Below are 21588 nucleotides of genomic sequence, written 5' to 3' on the forward strand. Positions count from 1 at the left end.
GCTTAGAAAATATCAATATCATTTCCAAGAAAATAAACAAATACATTTTGTAAGAAGTTTAACTACCCATGATTTATAAAAAAAGACAACTAAGAACTTTTCAAATTTCTACTTAGGCTCACAAGTTTTGAGTTAATAGCAACAGACACCACATAAACATTGGGATTAATACTATAAACAGGACACTTTGAAGAATCATTGCTTTAACCAACAACTTGTTTTGGTGTAGACACTTAAAACTCTTTATGATGTTTTAATTTTTTCCGTCGACTCTAAAATTCTGCTATTGAAGATTGATTTAAAGCTTAGAAATTGAATAATAGTTCGGGAAATATCGAAATACCATAATACATCGATCGTCATACAACGTAAATTTGGATGATTGATAAGAATATCAAATATATTTAGAATTTCTCGATATTAGCGGTCAGAAAACTCAAGGTAACGAAGGAGATTAACAACTGGAGCAAGCTCCTAAGAAACATATTCTATTTTATAAGAAGAGTCATTAAGAAAGACGAATCTATTTTTAAAGGAATTTATGTTGATTGCCTAACTTCGGGGACTTTTAAGGCTCACACTAGGAAAAACATTTAATGCTTCCAAGAATCCTAGAAAAGTTAGGAGTCTTTATGTAATTAAATAAACTATCGGGTCTCGAACGTAAATATCATCGTTTTCATCCAAAGCTAAAATTCCGATTTTTATTTCACTTTCTCTCTGTTGCTGCTTTTGGAAGCTCCGGTGCAGTTCTGACGCTGCCGTATTAACTCTCCTCCGGTGAGTCCTCCGCCCTCCGACATCCGTCGATGGCGGCATCACCTCCACCATGGTTTCATCTGTATCTCTTTCTCATATTTGGTTTATAATATAAAACCTTCAAATTAATTAATTGCTTTATTTTTTTTAATTGTGAATTTTTTTAAATCTATTTGAATATATTTGGTTAATTTATATTTAGTTCAGTTTTTATTCCTGTTATGAATCGTGAAAAGTCTAATTCTTTCGGAGCTAAAATATATGGTGATGTGAGATTTAGGAATTAGGGTTTTTTACTGGTATGTAATCGAAAGTATGTGAATTTTAAGCTCATGAAATCTGTTGTGTTGATTTATTGAAGCATATGTGATTATACTTTTATCTGTTTGTGAATCGCATTGTTTTTGGCGTGCAAATTGGGAAGTAATTGCAGCATCCCTGAAATTGCCTAGTTAAAGGATTTTTGGAAAGTGAAGAAACTCTAATGGATGACCTAACAATCAACTATGCCTTTATCCTATTTTTTTTTATTGGTAGCATTTTATCGGCTAATGTTTATTGACACTTGTTTCTACTAAGATCACAGAGGCTATTTGAGTCTCCACTAACATTAAAAAAATCTTTTTCGCTTGATTAAGTAACAATGTACAAGCGGTGCTCCTTATATACGAGTCTTAGGCTACGGACAATATGGTTGGTAATCATTCTCTAGGCTAATGGAAGTATATAATTAAAAGCAAATGCACAATATCATACGATCTCTTATACAACACTCTATAAGATTTTCGTTATTCAAGTGTAATGAATCTAGACACATATTCTCTAGAAATTTAAAGAACATTCCTGGTTCAGTAATCCGCATACTCTTGGCCCAACAAATGTGATGAGGAGGTTGATATAGCTGGTTTAACTTCTTGGCTGGGCAGGTCAGCTAGTAAAATGAGAAACTTGGAAGTTTGGAACTATTGAGGTCATGTTGGAGCATTGACCAGACACTTGAGCCCTTGTGATTTTGCATTCAAACGTACAACAACCACCCAGTAGAATCTCACTAGTGAGGTCTGGGGAGGGTAGAGTGTATGCAGACCTTACCCATACCCGGGGGTAAGGAAGGTATTTCCGGAAAACCCTTGGCTCAATAGACGAGATGATAATATCAGAAAAGAACAAAAGAATAAACCGGTAACAACAAAAAAACCCAGAAAAATAATACTCAGCAATCGAACAAGACAGTAAATATGTGGAAGGGTAATAACCCAATACTATGCAAAAAGAGAAAAATAGTGTACACACAACATAACCCGCTAGCAGTCCTAAACAAAACTCTATTAGACTAACCGGTACAAAGAGAAAAAATGTTCGACTACCCCCTAACCTAGAACCCTAATGCTCGAACTCCAAACCTTCCTATCAAGAGCCATGTCCTCGGAAATCTGAAGCCGCGCCATGTCATGCCTGATTACCTCGTCCCAATACTTCTTAGGCTGCCCTTTACGTCTTCTGTACCTGCCAAAACCAACCACTCATACTTCCTAACCGGGGCATCTGAGCGCCTCCTCCTCACGTGCCCGAACCATCTATGCCTCGCTTCCCGCATCTTGTCATGGAAGCAACACCCACCTTCTCCCAAATATTTTCATTCCTAATCTTATCCAGCCTCGTGTGCCCGCACATCCACCTTAACATCCTCATCTCGACTACTTTCATCTTCTGGATATGTGCATTCTTGACTGGCCAACACTCAGCCCCATACAACATAGCCAGTCTAACCACCGCTCTATAGAACTTACCTTTAAGTTTCATTGGCACATTCTTGTCACACGGAACTCTAGATGCTAACCTCCATTTCATCCACCCCACCCCAATACTGTGTGTGGCATCCTCGTCGATCTCCCCATTTCTCTGGATCATCCCCATGTTTGCATTCAAACATGGGGATGATATTTTATCGATTCTCATTTGAATTTCACGAAATTCACAATGCAATGTTTTCTACAAGCTATTCTTATTTTTGTGGCATATACCTGAAGTGTTAGGTTTCAAAACCTAGTGTTAGTTCTCCTCTTTTACTGATGGGGTGTGGCCGACTGGCAGCAGGAGAAATAGGTGAATCATGTCAAATGCATATATACTGTTTATATTGAAATTTAAGAAAAGTGTGTGAATAATGAAGAAAATATTTGTAGCTTGTCAGGATGTTGATTATAGTAAAATGGATAAAAGTAGGCATATGCATGAACCAGTGTTGTGAAGAGCGTGAAGCGAGAAAAAGCGACAACCCCCATTTCGCTTAAAGCGAGAAGCGAAGCGCTCGCTTTTTTGAAGTAAAGCGGAAGTTAAAAAAAAAAATTAAAAAAATACTGCATAAGTTCTGTTAAAAACTGGGCAGCATAAAAACAATTAAAAAAAAATTGGGCAGCATTTCAACGAAGAGGAGAAGAATGAGAAAGAAGAACCGAAGGAAAAAAAAAAATTCGCTAGCATTTCGCTGCTATTTGGACGTTGAAACAGTGAAAGAAAAAGAAAAAGAAAAACAAAAACAAAAACAAAAACAAAAAAGAAAAAGAAAAAGAAGAAAAAGAAGAAGGAGGAGGAGGAGGAGGAAAATCATCACATACCTGTGAAGACTTGAAGTTGAAGAACCCTAGTCGCCTCTTTAGTTGAATATCTGCTGGTCGTATTTAATAAAAAAACACTGAAACCCTTCTTTTTTAATTAAAAAGCCTGGCAGCTGTCGCGTTGAAGAAGAAGCGCTCCCTTGCATCGTGTCGCTTCGATTGGTCGCTTCTCGCTTTTTAGTGGGAAGCGGTCGCTTTTTTCTACCTAAGTCGCTTCACATGGCAGAAGCGGTTAAAGAGCCGCTTCGCTTCGCTTCTCGCTTTAAGCAAGGAAGCGACCGCTTTTTATAACACTGGCATGAACAATAGATAGTTAGGTGAGCACCATAACTACTGCTGAACCACAGACACAGATTTTTAGTTTGAAAATATGACATGTGAATGCCTACATATTAAGCTTATCAATCCAATAGTTTCCTTCTTACAGTTTTTGTTATTGTGGCCAAAGCTCAATGTTTTTGACTTTCCTGACAGAAATGTCTGCATATGATAATGTGGTTGGCGGGAAGTTGAAACTAAAGGGAAAGGCATTGGATGTAAAAGCCGCTGGAATAAAGAAAAAGAAAAAGAAAGAAAAGAAGGATTATGATCAAATCTCCCAGGTTACAGGAAAGGAGCTTTTAACAGGTGAGTGGTGATATCTCCAAGTGCATAAAGTCTTGTGCTTTTGGTATTACTGTTCCTGTTTACTGGTTCCTCCCACCCTCCCTCTACATTCAACTTGGTTGGAGTACAGTGAAACTGATAGATGATAGCTAGTCCATAATGGTTGAACAGTTTATTGTTGTGATTCAAACTGATGGTCCTAAAATCCCAATTTTCTCTCATCTAATGGAAATATGTTTTTTGCATGGTAGAGTTTAGTGATACGACAGGTAGGGCTAGAAGTAGTAATTTAACAACTGTTGACCACATTAAGCCTTCTTAGGACATTGAGGAACTACAATTTTTGACACATTCCAGCAATTTGAAATTCAATTAATGCCTTAATGGCTAAATGCTGTTTTCATTGTTTCCAAACAATATTGGATGAGTAACTGAGGCATATTCCACTTTCCAGCCTAGATACATTTCATCTTGTATGTTCTGAGAGATGATATATGGTTTCTCTTGTCTACCCACTTCACTGAATGTTTCTGACTGGATGTAGATGGTGGTAGTGGATCTTTAGATGATCCCACCAAGGAAGAGAGTACAGATGCCACTAAATCTGTTGGTGAAGAAAATGCTGGTCGCTGGGATGATAATCTAACCCCTGCAGAGAGGCGCTACATAGAACAAAGGGAGAGGATTGACATGCATAAGATGGCCAAGACTGCTAATAAATCACATCGTGACCGAATCGAAGATTTCAATCAGTACTTGGCAAACATGAGCGAGCACTATGACATTCCCAAAGTTGGTCCTGGTTAACTAAGAACAAATCAGAAATTTGCTCCATCTCTATATCTTGTTTATGGTTGTTTTGTTTTAGCATCTTCAATAGCTACTTTTTCGCAATTTGTATTATGTAATTTAGCAGTTTCCTTTGCTAGATGGTGAAGGGGAGCCTTGGAGTAATGGTAAAGTTTTCTCCGTGTGACCTATAGGTTACGGGTTTGAGCCGTGGAAGCAGCCACTAATGCTTGCATTAGGGTATGCTGTTTAAATCACATCCCTTGGGGTGTGACCTTTCCCCGGACCCTACGTAGCTGCCCTATCCTTTGCTAGATGGTCGCTGCATGGCATGTTAGACTTTTGAGGTTGAGCCTAGCAATAGTGTTGCTCAAAAGTTCACAGATTGTATGTACTTAAAATGAAATGCCTGAACCAGTTTCAATTTAGTAAAACATTTCAGAAGGTGGAGAATTCTCCTCTAATGCCTGTCTTTGTTTCTCCTGTACCTTCTGAAGACTGGCATGTGGTAATTATGTGTGTGATTTTGTGGTTGAAATGGCTATTTTTTGAATGTTTCTATTCTATTATGAAGATTGTGAAAAAGTATTCATGAATTGTGCCAGATTTCTATTTTTCTTGAGTGTTATATTGTGTTGAAGTTAAGGTTGACCTGCAACAATAAGATAACTCTGCAATATCAAGTGTAACTTGAAAAATAGAGCAATAAGCTGCTATAATTACTTATTGAATTAATAGATCTAATCATGTAATAATCCAAGGAGATCAGATGTGTTGATTACTGAATATTAATCAATGCACATATATTTATATACGAACTACTTAGCAATTAACAATTCCCTTACATGGCTGATGGGATCAGACGGTCCCACATTCATTAGAGCAGAAAAATTTTAATTGAAAAATTAACCCGAATAGCCGCCTATTCAACCCTTAAACTAAAAATAGCAGACACATATATAATATTTATATAGTTCATGTATAATATGTGTCCCTGTATAATCAATTATGTATATCGGCTAAGAAAAGTAAACAATAAATACGATTGGCTATTTGTCTCATGATCCCTTAATCTCCCCTCCCCATTCTCACACTCTCACACACACCAAAAAAAATTTAAAAAAATAAACGAAGACTGTGATTATCCCATATTTGTAATTTGTTTAAGTTTACACCATCCGATTTCTTATAAGGTAATAATAAATAAATTTAATTTGATAAAAATGGTAATTAACATGTTATATAATAAATTGACAAGTGCTAATAGTGTAAAAATATAATTAACCTACTATGTAACTGAATAAAACATATTGATGAGTCATTCTTGAATGTGAACATGTCCTCTCTAAGAAAGAAAATAGAGCTTTTTTTAGGAAAATAAAAGGAGTTGTTAAGGCAAAAATTTCTATATATAGTCCAAAGGCTGAAAGGTCTAACTCATGCATATTGACGTGAAGATTCTTTTATACGTATGAATATTATACTCAAACAAACGCGTTAAAAAGTGATTCATCTTTTTAATGCCTCAAAAGTAAATACCATAATCTATAATCTTTAACATTATATATTATGCACTACGCATGCCGGCATGCGTATGTATAATTTCATAATCTTATGTTTTTATATATAGTGCGTGACATATTTTAAAGCTAATATAATTTTAATATTTGAGACGTATGAGACGAAACAACGGTGCAACGACGTATGAGACGAAAAATATTGTCTAGCTATATAGAGGCTTGGAGTAACAGTAAAATTATCTTATAGGTCACAAGTTCAGGTCGCGAAATCAGCCACTAATACTTGCATCAGGGTACGGCTCTTCCCCAAACTCTATGTAATCACGGGATACTTTATGTACCGAACGGCCCTGTCTAGTTGTATAATTTGAGAAAAAATTGTACTATACTAGATTTGTGTGTATATACATAGTGAGATGTCAAAACATATCATATTTGTGTATATGCACAGACACATCTTTGTATGTCTCTCTCACACACAGCCGTATAACTTGATATTATAAGACCAAATTAAAGGTCCCCCCCTACTTATATCCCTCCTACCAAAAGCAAATAGAAGGACAATCACAAAAGTCAAGAAATCTCATCTCCAACTTCATAGAAATCTCAAGATGTGAAACGAAAAAAAAAAAAACTTCTACAATATTATCATGTCACGTAAAAAGAATACTACAAATAACGTCCATAAAAGATAGGATCAGCAACATGGAAAATTAAGCAAGTTACATTTGTTACAAACTTACAATAGGTTATTGTTATCAACACCAATTATAGTGGCAAATTTATAATTTAAACTTTATTGGTTTGCGTTTTGGAATTTAACCGCAATATTTTTGATTTACTGGATTCGAAATCAATTGTATATATTTATTTAGTGAAAATTTTAATATACATAAATAGATTTACTGGATTCGAAATCAATTGTATATATTTATTTAATGAAAATTTTAATATATATATACAGAATCCTAACAAGCTATATACTGGGTTAGGATGAAACCGTAACTAATCCCTTTGTCCGCCCGTGGCTATGAGATAAATGCGTATCAACACTGGCTGTTTATACCAACCTAGTAAATGCATAACATATGTATTCACAAACATTGCTATCACCAAAGCATAATTAATTAATATATATTCTTACCTTAGTTTATGACTTAAGCGCAGTAAATTAATATAATTAGCATAAATACCATGTAATCATGATATATAATTAGTTAAATTCAAAGAGGGTCATTAGATGTTGATTTTAGAATTTAGATCTAATCGTGTAATCCAAGGAGATCAGATGTGTCGATTACTGAATATTAATCAATGCACATATTTTTATATACGAACTACTTAGAAATAAACAAAACCAGACTTATTACATGGCTGATGGGATCACATTGTCCCACATTCATTAGAGTAGAAAATTCTTAATTGAATAATTAACCTAAATAATCGTTCATTTAACCGTTTAAACTAAAAATAACATATGAACGTATAATATATGTATTCATGTATAGTATATATATAACCGTATATAAATAATGCATAATTTATATATACCGGTTAGGAAAAGTGAACAATGAATGTGATTGGTTATTTATCTAAAGTCTTAATTCTCCCTCCTCTCACACTGACACACTTGCACCCACACACAAAAAATAAACGGAGACTATGACTATCACATATTGGAATTTTATGATGTGCATGACATAGATAATAATTTTTCTGTTCCTAGGACTCCACAAAAAAATGGGGTAGTTGAAAGAAAGAATATGACACTTGAAGATATGACTAGGACTATACTTCTTTCTAGTAAACTGCCATATAGTTTCTGGGCAAAAGCTGTAAATACTGCATGCTACATCATCCTTAGGTGCATGACTAGACCTTCTTTTAGAGAAGACTCCTTATGAGTTACTTAAAGGGAAAAAATCAAATATATCCCATCTTAGGTCATTTGGATGTAAGTGTTTTGTGGACAACAATGGTAAAGACTCCCTAGGTAAGTTTGATCCCAGAAGTAATGAGGGAATATTCTTCACATAGCAAAGCTTATAAAGTGTACAACAAAAGAACTATATGAGTAGAAGAAAGTGTACACGTGATTTTTGATGAAACTAACATTATTTCTGAGAGACAGGAGCATGAAGAGGAAGCTATTGGGCTGGTAAGAAGGTTAAATGAAATCACAATCCAGGCTGAAGCTGCACCAGAAGAAGGAATAGGTGACGGAACGGGTTCTCCTATACAGGGCAACCTGACAAGGGGAACTGAACAAAGAGGAACTGAATCTAATACCTTAATGGAACCTGTCCATGAGCCTGTTCCTCAGCAATAAAACATTGGAGAAACATCAAGAGGAAACCAGTTGGTTGTGAAACCTTACAAGTATCAACGTTCTTATCCCATTAAGAACATAATTACCGATCTAACTTTTGAAATTAAAACTAGAGCTTCATTAAAGAATCTTTGTGCTTTTGACGCTTTCTTATCTTTTATTGAACCTAAAAATATTGTTGAGGCCTTGCAGGATGCAGACTGGGTAAATGCAATGCAAGATGAACTCAACCAGTTTGAAAGGAGTCAAGTTTGGTATCTAGTTCCAAGACCCAAAGATAGATCAGTAATTGGCACAAAATGGGTCTTTAGAAACAAACTCGATGAAGATGGAACTGTTACAAGGAACAAGGCAAGATTGGTGGTTCAAGGATATAGCCAAGAGGAGGGCATAGACTATGATGAGACCTTTGCTTCAGTTGCAAGGTTGGAAGCAATAAGACTCCTCATAGCGTTTGTTGTTTACATGGAATTTACTCTTCACTAGATGGACGTCAAGAGTGCCTTCCTCAGAAGAAGTGTTTGTTAAGCAACCTCCAGGGTTTGAAAGCAAGGAGTGTCCTGATCATGTATACAGACTTGATAAGGCACTCTATGGACTCAAGCAGGCTCCTAGAGCATGGTATGAAAGATTATCAAAATTTCTGCTTGAACATGGTTACAAGAGAGGTAAAATCGATAACACTCTTTTCTTAAAGAAAAAAGGTAAAGATCTTCTAAAAGTATAGATATATGTTGATGACATAATATTTGGAGCAACCACTGAAAAACTATGTAAGAAATTTGCTAAACTAATGAGGAGTGAATTTGAAATGAGTATGATGGGTGAGCTTAATTTCTTTTTAGGTTTACAAATTAAACAAAACTCAAATGGAACTATGATCCATCAGTAAAAATATGCGAATGAGTTGCTTAAAAAGTTTAAAATGGAAGAATCAAAAGAAATCGATACTCCTATTACAACATCCACAAAATTGGATATGGATGAACCTGGTTCATCTGTTGATCAGAAGTTGTATGGGGATGATTGGTTCACTTTTATATCTTACTGCTAGCAGACCTTATATTGTTTTCAGTGTAGGTATTTGTGCTCGAAGCAAATCCAAAGTAATCCCACTTGACTGTTGTCAAGAGAATAATGAGATACTTGAAAGGCACCACTGACCTTTGCCTTTGGTATCTAAAAGGTAGTAATTTTAACCTAGTGAGATATGTCGATGCTAATTATGCATGTTTCCTTGTAGACAGGAAGAGCACCTCAGGTATGACATACTTTCTTGGTTCATGTCTTGTGTCATGGGCTACTAAAAAGCAAAATTCAGTGGCCTTATCTACTTCTGAGGCTGAGTATTTTGGATCAAACAACAATTGATGGATTTTGGAATTGATGTTGGTTGCATCCCTAATTTTTGTGATAATACTAGTTCCATTAGTATGACAAAGAACCCGGTTCATCATAAGAGAGCTAAGCACATAGATGTTAGGCACTATTTTTTTTAGGGAAAACTATGAGAAAGGCTTGATCACTGTAGAGTTTTGTACTACTGATAAGCAGATTGCTGACATCTTTACAAAAGCACTGGGTAGAGAGTACTTTGAAAGGAACATGTTAGAATTAGGGATGATTAAGATCACCTAATGGAACCAGTTTAGAATGCACAATTGAAAAAAGGGAAAATGAAAAATGAAAAAATATTGGTTAGAAAATCTAGAACTTGTGTAAATAACTAGATTAATTTTTGCTCAGTCTCATACTGTAAAAAGTATACTCTTGTGCCATGTGTTAATATGACTCACTGGTCTCTAATGGAATTTTCTCTAATTTGGCAAATTGAGACATGATCAAGAGGATTCTCAGTGAAGAACCTGGTTCATCTGAATAACGAGGTATATTTTCTGAACTCTACATAATTTGAAATATTAATATTTAAATCATGAGCAAAGTCTTGCCCAAGTTCAAAATCTTAAAAAGCCTATCCAATTAAGTTTGAACCAGTTCCGTTTTCAACAAGAATCCTCATTGTGTCAAAATACCTAGATTCTAGAGCAGCCTAACGGACTATTCAAACTGAAATTTCAGGATGATTAGACTTCTATTTGACTGCTAAAAGCTGACGTTGTGTATTAATTGCCCTCCTCTTTTAAATCCCTCATCATCATCCCTACTACTCTCTTATAATTTCTGATAACCGTCGAACCTTTCTCACTTATCTTCACCTTCAAAATTAAATCAAGTCATCCCCTACCTTACAAAATCAAGAAAAATGACTAACCCTCAAGATAATCCTGGTACACCTCCTCCACCTACCCCTTCATCTTCTTCACTACCCCTCAACCTAGCACTACCCCTCTACCTAGGAGAAGGCGTGATAGGTTTTTAATGTCTTTGACTTATGTTATTATGATCTAACAAACTTTGTCAAGAACCAGATAGGGAACCTGACACACTCGGGATACACTGCAAGTTAATGGAGATTCCAGCTCAATTTGAACTACTATAGCTTCAGGGGATAGAGAACCAAACAAGGACCTGATACCCTTGTTGTTCCCTCATAGCAGTACGAAGTCAATGGGACACAGTTGGAAGCAACGTGACTGCCTATACTATTTCTGCCTGCACTGCACCATTTCCAGTTCCCACTTATTCCTTGACCAACTAAAGTGCTTACATCATTTCAAGTGATGTCATCAAGGTGTATCGACAATGAGTTTATATCAAAACATCACTTGAACACTTCCGTTTCTCATTTTCAAGCCTTTTTGCAAAACAGAGAAATTAATTCTCACGAGCTTGTAGAACTAAGTTAAACGCTACTACGGATCAGTTCCTAAAGTTAGTATTTTGTTGTCCCTAGTTGAGTTGTAACTTTGTAATTGTTCTTATTGTATCTCCTAAATTGCTTAGCCAGAAGCGTTGATTAGGAATCCTCTTGTAAAATCAGTAAACTCTCTGAGTTTATGTTGTGACTAGGTTTAGTCATAAGTTAAAGTCTTTGTAACTAAAGAGTGACAAAATGGCTTGTGATGAGAGTATCACAAGTTAGTTAAAGTCTTTGTAACTAGAGAATGATAAAGTGGCTTGTGGTGAGAGTACCACAAGTTAGTTGAGTTGAATTCTTTGTAATACAGTGATTATAAAGTTGCTTGTAATAGGTGTTTACAAGTTAGTGAAGTTAAAAGCCTACAGGTGTAGGTCGTGGTTTTTGTCCCCTTGAGTTGGGATTTTTCCACGTAAAAATCCTGTGTCTCATTTACTTACAGCTTTATTAGCATTCTCAGTATAACCTCATAGAGGACTAGGTACTCTACTATTTGGTGGACTCATACAAACTAACAAGGCTAGTAAAAATGCTTACTCAAAAAATTGTGGCTACAGGTGTGCTTTCAAGGAAATTAAATGCACAGTTACAGGCTAGTCAAGCCCAAGAACCCCAAAATTCTGACGACTCTTTCAAGTCTGCAACTGTAGGGGAAGGAACTGAGTTTTCCGATTCTGAGCAGGTAATATCTGTGCAAAACCCTTCTACTGAGGTCATCTCTGATTTGGCCGAAAATTTAGAAAATAGATTTATATTGGTTGGGTATGTGGTGGATGTGAAAATGCCCGAGACAAGAAGGAGATGAGGTAAAAATAAAATAGAAAAAGAAAAGAAGAGTAAGGGAGTACAGGGTGATGAGAGGGGAAAGGGGAAAGAAGTGGCTGATTCTTCACCCACCTCTAAAACTGTTAAAATGGCTATCTGTGGAGCTGAACCAGAAAAGGTGGAAGAAAGTAGCAAGAATGCAGGGGGAAGTGGATCGGGAGAAGCCGCTGAAGGGCTAGTGAATCTTGGAAATCAAGTAGATGAACCTAGTTCATATGTTGAGGAAACACTGGCTGATCTATTGAAAAAGATAGGTGACAGTTACAAACCCAAAAAGACAAGAACCCCTAGAGCAACGACCCCTGGCACAACTAGAGACAACAAGAAAGGTAAGGCAGCTTTTTCTGAAACTTCTGAAATTCCTCTCCCAAGAGGAAGAACTACAAGGATCAAGTTAAGGCAAAGTGAGGAGGAGTTGCAGAGAGCTTTAGCGGAGAATAAGAAGAAAAGAGTGGAAAAGGGGAAAGAAAAATTGGTTGAGCCTATTGATCCTGTTGAAGTGGATGAGATGGACCCGGTCCATCAAGGTGAACAGGTAACTGTTCAGGTGGAGGCTCAAACCTCTAAGCCCAAGAAAGCCAAGACTTCCTCAAAGAAGTCTTCATCTGTATCTAAATATGTTGAACCCTCTACCTTGGCTAAACGGCCCAGGTCTGCAGTGAAAGCCAAGCAAGTAAAAATTACTGAATAAGAAGAATGGAGTAGTGAAGAGGAGGATGAGTCTGATAATGAAACGGACAAGTTGGCCAAGTTTGGCAAACGAACTCTCTTGAAGTGCAGACTCTTGAAGAACTTGGAAGAAGAAGGGATAGTTCTACTGCTTGAAAATCTAGAGGTACAAGGGTGGAAGGACATGGTCCTTCAGTTAGATGGAAGACTGGCAAGGAATGAGATGGTTGAATTCATGGCTAATGCTGAGGTAAAGGATGGAAGAGTCACCAGCCTGGTGAAAGAGGTTCAAATTTTCTTTGATGCAAAAGAGCTGGGTGAAGTCCTTGGTATACCCTCTGAAGGTTATGATGATTACACAAGGCAGAAATGGATAAGTATGGACTCTCTTCCTACTGCCTTGGCCATAACTAGGAAATTCTGTGATAATGAAGAAGAAAGTGAGCCCAGGGCTGTTTATAAGAGTGAAATGAATCCACCCCACAAGGTGTTGTTTGAATTCGTCAACAAATGCATGCTGCCTAGGCAGGAAAGAAGGCACATTGCCAACTATATGGATTTGATTTTGATGGAATGTCTGGATAGTGGACGACAGATCAACTGGCCTGGGTTTATAATTAAGCTTCTAGATCGGGTTATCAATGGCTCCAAGGCCCATGTCATTTCTTATGGCTTCATTCTCACTACTGTTCTTGCTCATTGTAAGGTGTCACTGAAGAAGTGTGAGATGGCCACAAGCAAAGACCATTTTGGAATCAATACTCTTCTTGCTTGTGATTATGAGATCGATGTTATTCCCAATTAACCTGGTTCATCTAAAAAGACACATGTCAACAGCAAGTTCAGAGCCCTGGTGCAGGAGAGTGGGGCAAAGGATGCTGAGATAGCAAGGCTGAAGACTCGTTTGGCTGAGGTAGAATCTGAGAGAGATGCTCTCAGAACTGAGCTCACAAAGGAAAGGGAGAAGAACGATGGAATTCTTCAAGACATGTTGCATCTTCTCCAAGATAAAACCCAAGCCCTTAGTTCTTCCAAGCTTTAATTTCCTAGACCTTGCCTAGACCTTTCAGTGACCCAGATTCAGGATGTTTCTTTTTGTTGCTCATGTTTTAAATGTTTTTGTTCCTTTTTGTGGATTGTGGCAGAATCATATTCTCTATCAATGAAGTTTGCTGCTTTTGCTCTTATTATCTGTCTATATTTCCTTGATAGTTTGAATTAGTAGTTGATTATTAATGATTAATCCATGAATGCATTTGCAGTTTTCCCAGTGGCCATGAGTAATTTTTAACATCTGGAATCATATATTTTTTATGCAACTTTTAGATGATACCAAAAGGGGGAAAAGAAGTTGTGCTTTATACTCTGAAAAGTGATGTTTATAACCTAATGAATCTGGTCCATGATGATAAGTGATAAAAAGGAAAAATGTTTCTAACAGAGTTTGGTATTGAGCTAAGTTAAAACAGGCCTAAACTTATGGAAGCACACAGTTTGTCATCATCAAAAAGGGAGAATTTGTTGGCCCAAGAAAAATGATAGTTTTGAAGAATGACAAAGGAACTCAGAAATGAACCAGGTCCATCACTAGTAGACATAGACACATGTAGACTCAAGGCATGTGAGATGCACATGTAGGGGATAAACGTATTATGGTATAATGGATATTCCCTGATCGAAAAGATTGCATAAATCATAAGGAGAAGGACTCCTTACTCAAAAAGAACATTATCCAAGATAAGAAAGGGTTTAGTAGTTGAGATTAATTAGAACTCTTCCACCAAGGAAGAGTAGCATTAGAACTCTAATTATTTCTTCATCTACTAACTCTATATATGGCAGAATGTTCTCATTTTACAGGTACTCACATAAGCAGAAGTAAAACGTGAATTGAGAGCAAAATAGCAAGATAATTTTGCAAGCAGTTTGTGTGTGATTCAAGTGTGCGAACCTGAAGCTACATGAACCAGATAGAAGAACCAGTTCCAAGTGTCTGTCTTTTATTCTAGTTCAATTGTAGTAGGTGTTTTCATATTGTACCTTTCAGCTTTATCTAGAGGCAATTGTAATAGGTACTCAGAGTATTCAAGTTAGAGTTAACTTGAAGTTGTCGCAGCAGTTAGAGGTTGGTTGCCACAACGGGATTAGAGTTAATCCTAGGTTTACAAAAGTGTTTTGTAAATGCAGTTTTTGGCTCAGTGATTTAGTGAAGAGTTTTGGAAAATCCTACTGGGAAATAGGTCGTGGTTTTTTCACTTTTTGAGCCAGGTGTTTTACACGTAAAATACTTGTGTTCTTTACTTTTCGTATTTACTATTTCTGCAGTAGTAGGTTAAGGAACACTTAGAAGAACCAGGTCCTTCCATAATCAGTTTAAGTGAAAAATTGGTCACCACACAAATCACCCTCTCCCTCTCTTGTGTGGTATTGAATTGAAGTGTAAAATATCAAGATGTAAATCGCACTAGGCAAGCCCGGTGCGATGAGTTCTGACTGAGGAGGTTGCTGGTGAGGAGAATCGATCACAGGTCTCCCATGTGGAAAATCACGCACCCAACCAACTCAGTCGATCTTAGCGGGCGGATTAATAACATAAAAATATTGATAGTGTAAAAATGATAATTAACCTACAATGTAACAAATTAATTCATATTGATGAGTCATTCTTGAATGTGAAAATATCATCTCTAAGAAAGAAAATAGAGCTTTCTTTAGGAAGAGAAAAGGAAATGTTAAGGGAAAGATTTCTATATATAGTCCAAAGGCTGAAAGGTTTTTTAGGTCATGCATATTGACGTTAAGGTTCTTTTATATGAATAATATCATATTCAAACAAACGCGTTAAAAAGTGGTTCATCTTTTTAATGCCTCAAAAGTAAATACAATAATCTATAATCTTTAACATTATATATTATGCACTACGCATGCCGGCATATGTATATATAATTTCATAATCTTATGCTTATATATTGTGACATATTTTAAAGCTAATATAATTTTAATATTTGATCTTTCAATTTCATTAAAACAACAGTACAAAGACGTATGAGATTGAGTTAGCAACAAAAATATTGTCTAGTTATTGTCCAGAAGTAGAGCGTGGAGCAACGATAAAGTTATTTTTGTGTGACGTCCAAGTCACGGGTTTAAGTTGTGGAATTAGTCAATAATGTTTGCATCAGGGTAGACCGTTTACATCACACCCTTTTAGAATGCGATTTCCTCAAAACCTGCGTAAACGCAGAATGCTTCATGCATCGGCGACCCTAACTAACTATGTAATTTGAGAAATTTTATACTACTAGATTTGTGTGTATATACATAGTGAGATTTGTGTGTGAGATGTCTCTCTCTCTCACAGCCATATAACTTGATGTTATAAGACCAAATTAAAGGTCCCCTCTACTTATATCCCTCCTACCAAAAAAAAAGAAAGAAAGGGAAGGCCAACCAGAAAAGTCAAGAAATCTCTATCTCCAACTTCATAGAAATCTCAAGATGAGAAACGAAAAATGAAAAAGAACTTCTACAGTGTCATGTCACATTAAAATAAATAATACAAATAACGTCCATAAAAGATATTCGTTTGAGTTTTGGAATTTTACCGCGATTAATTTGATTTACTTAATTCGAAATTAATTTTTGTATTTATTTAATAAAGATTTTAATACATATACAGAATTTTAACAAACTACGTACTGGGTTAGGATGAACTGTAACTAACCCCTCCGTCCGCCTATGGCTATCATGAGGTAAATACTTATCAACAGAGGCGGATCAGGGAATTAAATTTTATGGGTTCAACATTTAAGGTTCTTAATATTAAACTCATTATATTTTTGTGGTTATTCATATCTACTATTTATTGTAATTTTAGTAAATTTTTATACTCAAATTTATGATTTCATTTAGTTAATTATGCATTTTCTTATGCTTCTTGCTCTTGGACCTGAACAATTCCAGTAATATGTTATGATCTTTCTGTTAGAATATACTATAAGCTATGCGTATTGTTATAGTATTCTTTATAAACAATTATTTATTTACTTGTTTAAATTCAATAAAGTTTCATTTTAAATAGATCATGTGTTGGTTTGTGCGTTCATTGCTTACATAGTAGATGATTTAGTGTATAGAGTTTAGCTTATACACGGAAGATTAAATCATCGGTTCTTGTAAGACATAAAAGTTAATGTTCACAATCTAATGATGGAATTGGACAAATCATCGGAATGATTGTAGCACAAGATTAAATATAATTTATCTTGATTATGGGAATGGTTTAATTAGAGATAGGTATTTTATACTGACTTAATAAATAATTTCTCTAAATCCATTCAATGTACTTATACTCTTAATCTTGATATAATTATTATTAGTTGTGTATATCATTTATTGTTTTGATTTATTAAAAGGCGAGATTCTTTCGTGGGTCAATAAGCCTGGTAAGTTCGACAATAATGATATACATTGGTGAAGTAATAATTAGTTGATAGAATCCATGTCTCGATTTTTGAGATTGATGATACTCCTTTATGAAAGCTTATAAGTTTTCATGTGTAAACCCGGGCGGTGGATTTTGTATCCGACACATGAAATAAGTTAAGTGAAAGTCTAAAGAAAGTAATTAATAAATTAAATTATCAGTAATTTAATTTGATTGGTTAGTATCTGAATCTTAACATGTGGAGTTATATAAGGTTTTATGGAAGAATTTCGAAATTGAACTAAGGAGTGCAATTACGAATTTTTAGAGGAATAATTCGTAATTTATTATAGTAATATGAAGTCTTGTTAATTAAATTTGGTGGTCCCTACTGTGCCTAAATAATAGGAAATAAAGGAAACATTTCCTTAGTGGAAGAAGTAAAACCTAACAGGTTTTGGAAAAAGGGCTTTAACCTAAAAAAAACGTAGCTATATATACATGGTATATAGCTGGCCGTTTTTTACACTGGAAAAAAAACCACACGTTTTTCTTTCTTGAATTTCGCTCACCTGAAGTACAGTAGAAGACTGTGGAAGTTTGTTGAGGTCTTACAATTCTGGAACTGGAGAAAGATATCGATTTGCTTTGTTCACGGTTCAAGAGGTAACTCGAATAATCTCCGTATGTGCTAATTATTTAATTCACACGTGAATAAGACACTGTGTTTGCTTCCGCTGCGATATATAATCCAACAAATACAAAACACATGTATTTATAAACATAGTTATCACTAAAGTATAGTTAATTAATACGTATGTTTACCTTACTTTATAACTTAACTATGGTAAATTAGTATAATATGATATAAACACCACGTAATCATGATATATGATTAGTTAAATTCAAAATGGTCACCACCCACACACAAAACTCACACACACACACACTAAACGCGTAACTCAATATTATAAGACCAAAAAGTCCCACATCTACTCATTTCCTCTTACCAAAAGACAGAATACAAAGCCAAGCAAGAAAAACCAAAAGCTAAACACACATTCCACTCTCCAGAAATCTGCAAACTCTTTTCACATTCACTCATATTTCTGTCAAAATCCAATCCATATTACAACATGAATATGAACATGAACATGATCGAAGAGCAACGCCGCGGACCGCCGCACGCCGTCCTATTAGCGGTGGTTGTGGTGGTAATAATGATAGTTCCATCAATGATTGGTGAAAATGGTGAAGCCATTACTGAATTCATATCTGAACTTCTTAGTCCAGTTGGTTTACTTCTTTTGCCAATAATTTTACTTCTTATTATACAATTTTTGTCTTCTGATAGTGGCTCTTTTGTTTCAAGTATTTTTTCAACTGGTGAACCTAACTCTATACATAGAGTTAGTGGTTCACCTTTTGGTGTTGCTCTTGTTCTTGTTCTTGTTTTGTTTCTTCTCTATAATAAATTTTCCATTTTTGGTGGTGATGATGAGGGAGATGATTGAAGTAATAAGAGTCAAGGTTTTGCTTTTACTGGTGTAAGAAGTGGATTTAAAATTTAAATTTGACGAGTTCAAGTTCAGAGGCGGATACAAGATTTTAACATCATGATTTCGAGTGGGAGATTCTATCATAGCTTATGTGATTTAATGGATTCGAAATCTATTATTTGTACATCTTTTGTGGATTTCAGTGTCCGAGCCAAAGCTACTGGAATATATTACATCGGCCCCTGGTTCAATATCTAAGTTCTTAACACTAAACACATTGTATATTTGAAATTGTCGTTTCAAAATTTAGTTTTTAATTGAAATTATAGTTATTTTTTCTCATTCTGTGTTGAAAATATAGAATTTATTTGCATCCGCCTCTAACTATAAGTTGTGACAGGTTGTATTAATATTGAATTCAGTTTAATGCTGAGTTTATTCATTTCTATGACAAAAAAAAAACATTGGTTAAATTTACCTACTTTGTTGGGGATGGTGATTTTTGTATAGAATTTTTACAGATCATTTAAAATAAATAATAAATAAATGTCCTTTTCAACCAAAGAAAGCGGAATAACATTTAACAACTAGTCCTTTTCAAGACTTCAAGACTAATTTGTAAAAAACAAAAAAAGATGAATCAGACGAAACATTTTTTAAAGTCAGTTGAAAGATACAGTTTTTAGTTTTTTTCTTTTTACATTTCAAATTAAAATACTTGTACAATTGTCCCACTCCATGTACTAAAGTAAATGAATCAATTTAAACATTCATAGGTTATTTTTAAATGAGGGTGAGCCTTTGAGCAACGGTAAAGTTATCTTCGTATTACTTCTAACTCGTATATGTTTGAGCTGCGGAAGCAATTACTAATACATACTTGCATTAGGCTAGTCTATCTACATCACACGTGGTCCTTCACTGAATCCTGCAGGATGCTTTGTGCACTCACGACCCTTGTTAGCTATATTTTAAATATTTAATAAAATACTAGTTAGGGATACCAGATCTGTGGTATAACATAGAGACTCCACTCTTTATAATATTGTCTTACTTGCACACTTGCGGCAAAAGTTTTTTTCCACTTATTTTTTGTCCTTTTGTCTATGAGCGAAGGGTCTCCCGGAAACCTCTCTATCTCCAATTAGAGGTAAAATATGCGTACACTCTATTCTTCCCAGACCCCACTAGTAAAATTATTATTAGGGTGTTGTTGTTATTGTTTTGTCCTTTTTGGGGAAAAATACAGGTGAAAAGCAAAGAAACTTCTAGGTTACATAAGACCCTCGTCTTCTTTTGGTGTATTACAAGAAACATTGAATATACAAAACTTCGAATAATTTACCCGCACATGGTGTTTATCACAAAAAATTATCAGACTTAATACTACGACTGAGTAACATTAGATGATTTCTTCTCATATATTCAAGTATTTGTAGATAGAGTTATATACTCCCTCCGTTTCAATTTATGTGAACTTATTTCCTTTTTAGTCCGTGCCAAAAAGAATGACCTCTTTCCCTATTTGGAAACAATTTACCTCTATGCAATGATTTATAGCCACACAAAATATATGTGCTTCATTTTACACTACAAGTTCAAAAGTCTTCTCTCTTTTCTTACCGTGCACAGTCAAATGGGTTCACGTAAACTGAAACGGAGGGAGTAATATTTATACTTAGTGAAAATAACACATACTCTATAAAGTACCTGAGATGCACGCAAACTGACCTAAACACTGCGATTATATATGTTTGGAGGGAACTGTAGCATTGTCAAAATAGGTGAAGAGTCACACTAGAGTTGCTAAGGAGACAAGTGTGAATTTTCGACTATTTCCATGCTATGACTGACAGGTCTCAAGATTCTAAAGTCCGATCTGTTCATCAGATCTAGGCGACAAGCCATGTGAAAACCAAAGCTATTCTCCCATTATAAATATCAGATTTCAGATCCGATGCAGCAACCAAGAAAGTTACTGAGATTAAAGAAATCAAAATATAATTAACCCCATATATTCTTCTGCTTTCATTATTAGTTTCAAAGGTTCATACTAACTTCGGAAGCATATTGACAAGAAACAACCAGAAGCAAATCTAGAATTTAGGGTTTAGGGTACGTAAAACGAGCTCAAGTTAATATCATAATAATAAGTTTATTCCCCGTCAATATTTATAAATATTTAATAAATTTTTAATATATAGAGAGAGAGGGGATCTGAATAAAAAACTATTGGGCTGACATGAACTTGACTAACACTATGATTCCATCATTGCAACCAATTGACTAGAATTTTCAATGGTAGTACGCGCCAACTTGAATTTGAACGCTGATCTTCCATGATTTTTATTCTTTACCTACTTCATAGATCATTAAGCCACACCTTTGAATTCGACAAAACAACGTCCAAATTGGTATTCCATGATTAGCTCACACCCTTAGAACGTACAAAACAATATCCAAAATCTTTATTTATTAGATGCTCGCTAACGATTGGATGACAACGCTCTTAATTCCAATCGTGCATGTAGTTCATCAACTTCTAAGAAAAATATTCGAAGTTTCAAATTCCCACTTAAGTAAACACAAGGACAAAAAGGGGGGAAAAGAACTTCGATATTCTAGCCTAGATCTAAGCAAAAAAACTGAGATATACTGGAGAATATTCTCTATTTTTTACCTGACGTCTGGAAACCTCAGACAATTTCCCCATCTTTTAGAGGGTAAACC

General features: G+C 35.3%; 1 protein-coding gene across 1 annotated transcript; it reads left to right on the plus strand.

Moving 5' to 3' along the window:
* Positions 1–622: 622 nt before the first annotated feature.
* On the plus strand, positions 623–5236 carry LOC107825775 (uncharacterized). Its single transcript, XM_016652687.2, has 3 exons — positions 623–780; positions 3852–4004; positions 4528–5236. Exons 2-3 carry the CDS (start codon positions 3854–3856, stop codon positions 4788–4790), a joined length of 414 nt encoding a protein of 137 aa, XP_016508173.1. The 5' UTR covers positions 623–780; positions 3852–3853; the 3' UTR covers positions 4791–5236.
* The last annotated feature ends 16352 nt before the right edge of the window (positions 5237–21588 follow it).

Source organism: Nicotiana tabacum, chromosome 20 (genome assembly GCF_000715075.1).
Source record: "Nicotiana tabacum cultivar K326 chromosome 20, ASM71507v2, whole genome shotgun sequence".
Lineage (NCBI taxonomy): Eukaryota > Viridiplantae > Streptophyta > Magnoliopsida > Solanales > Solanaceae > Nicotiana > Nicotiana tabacum.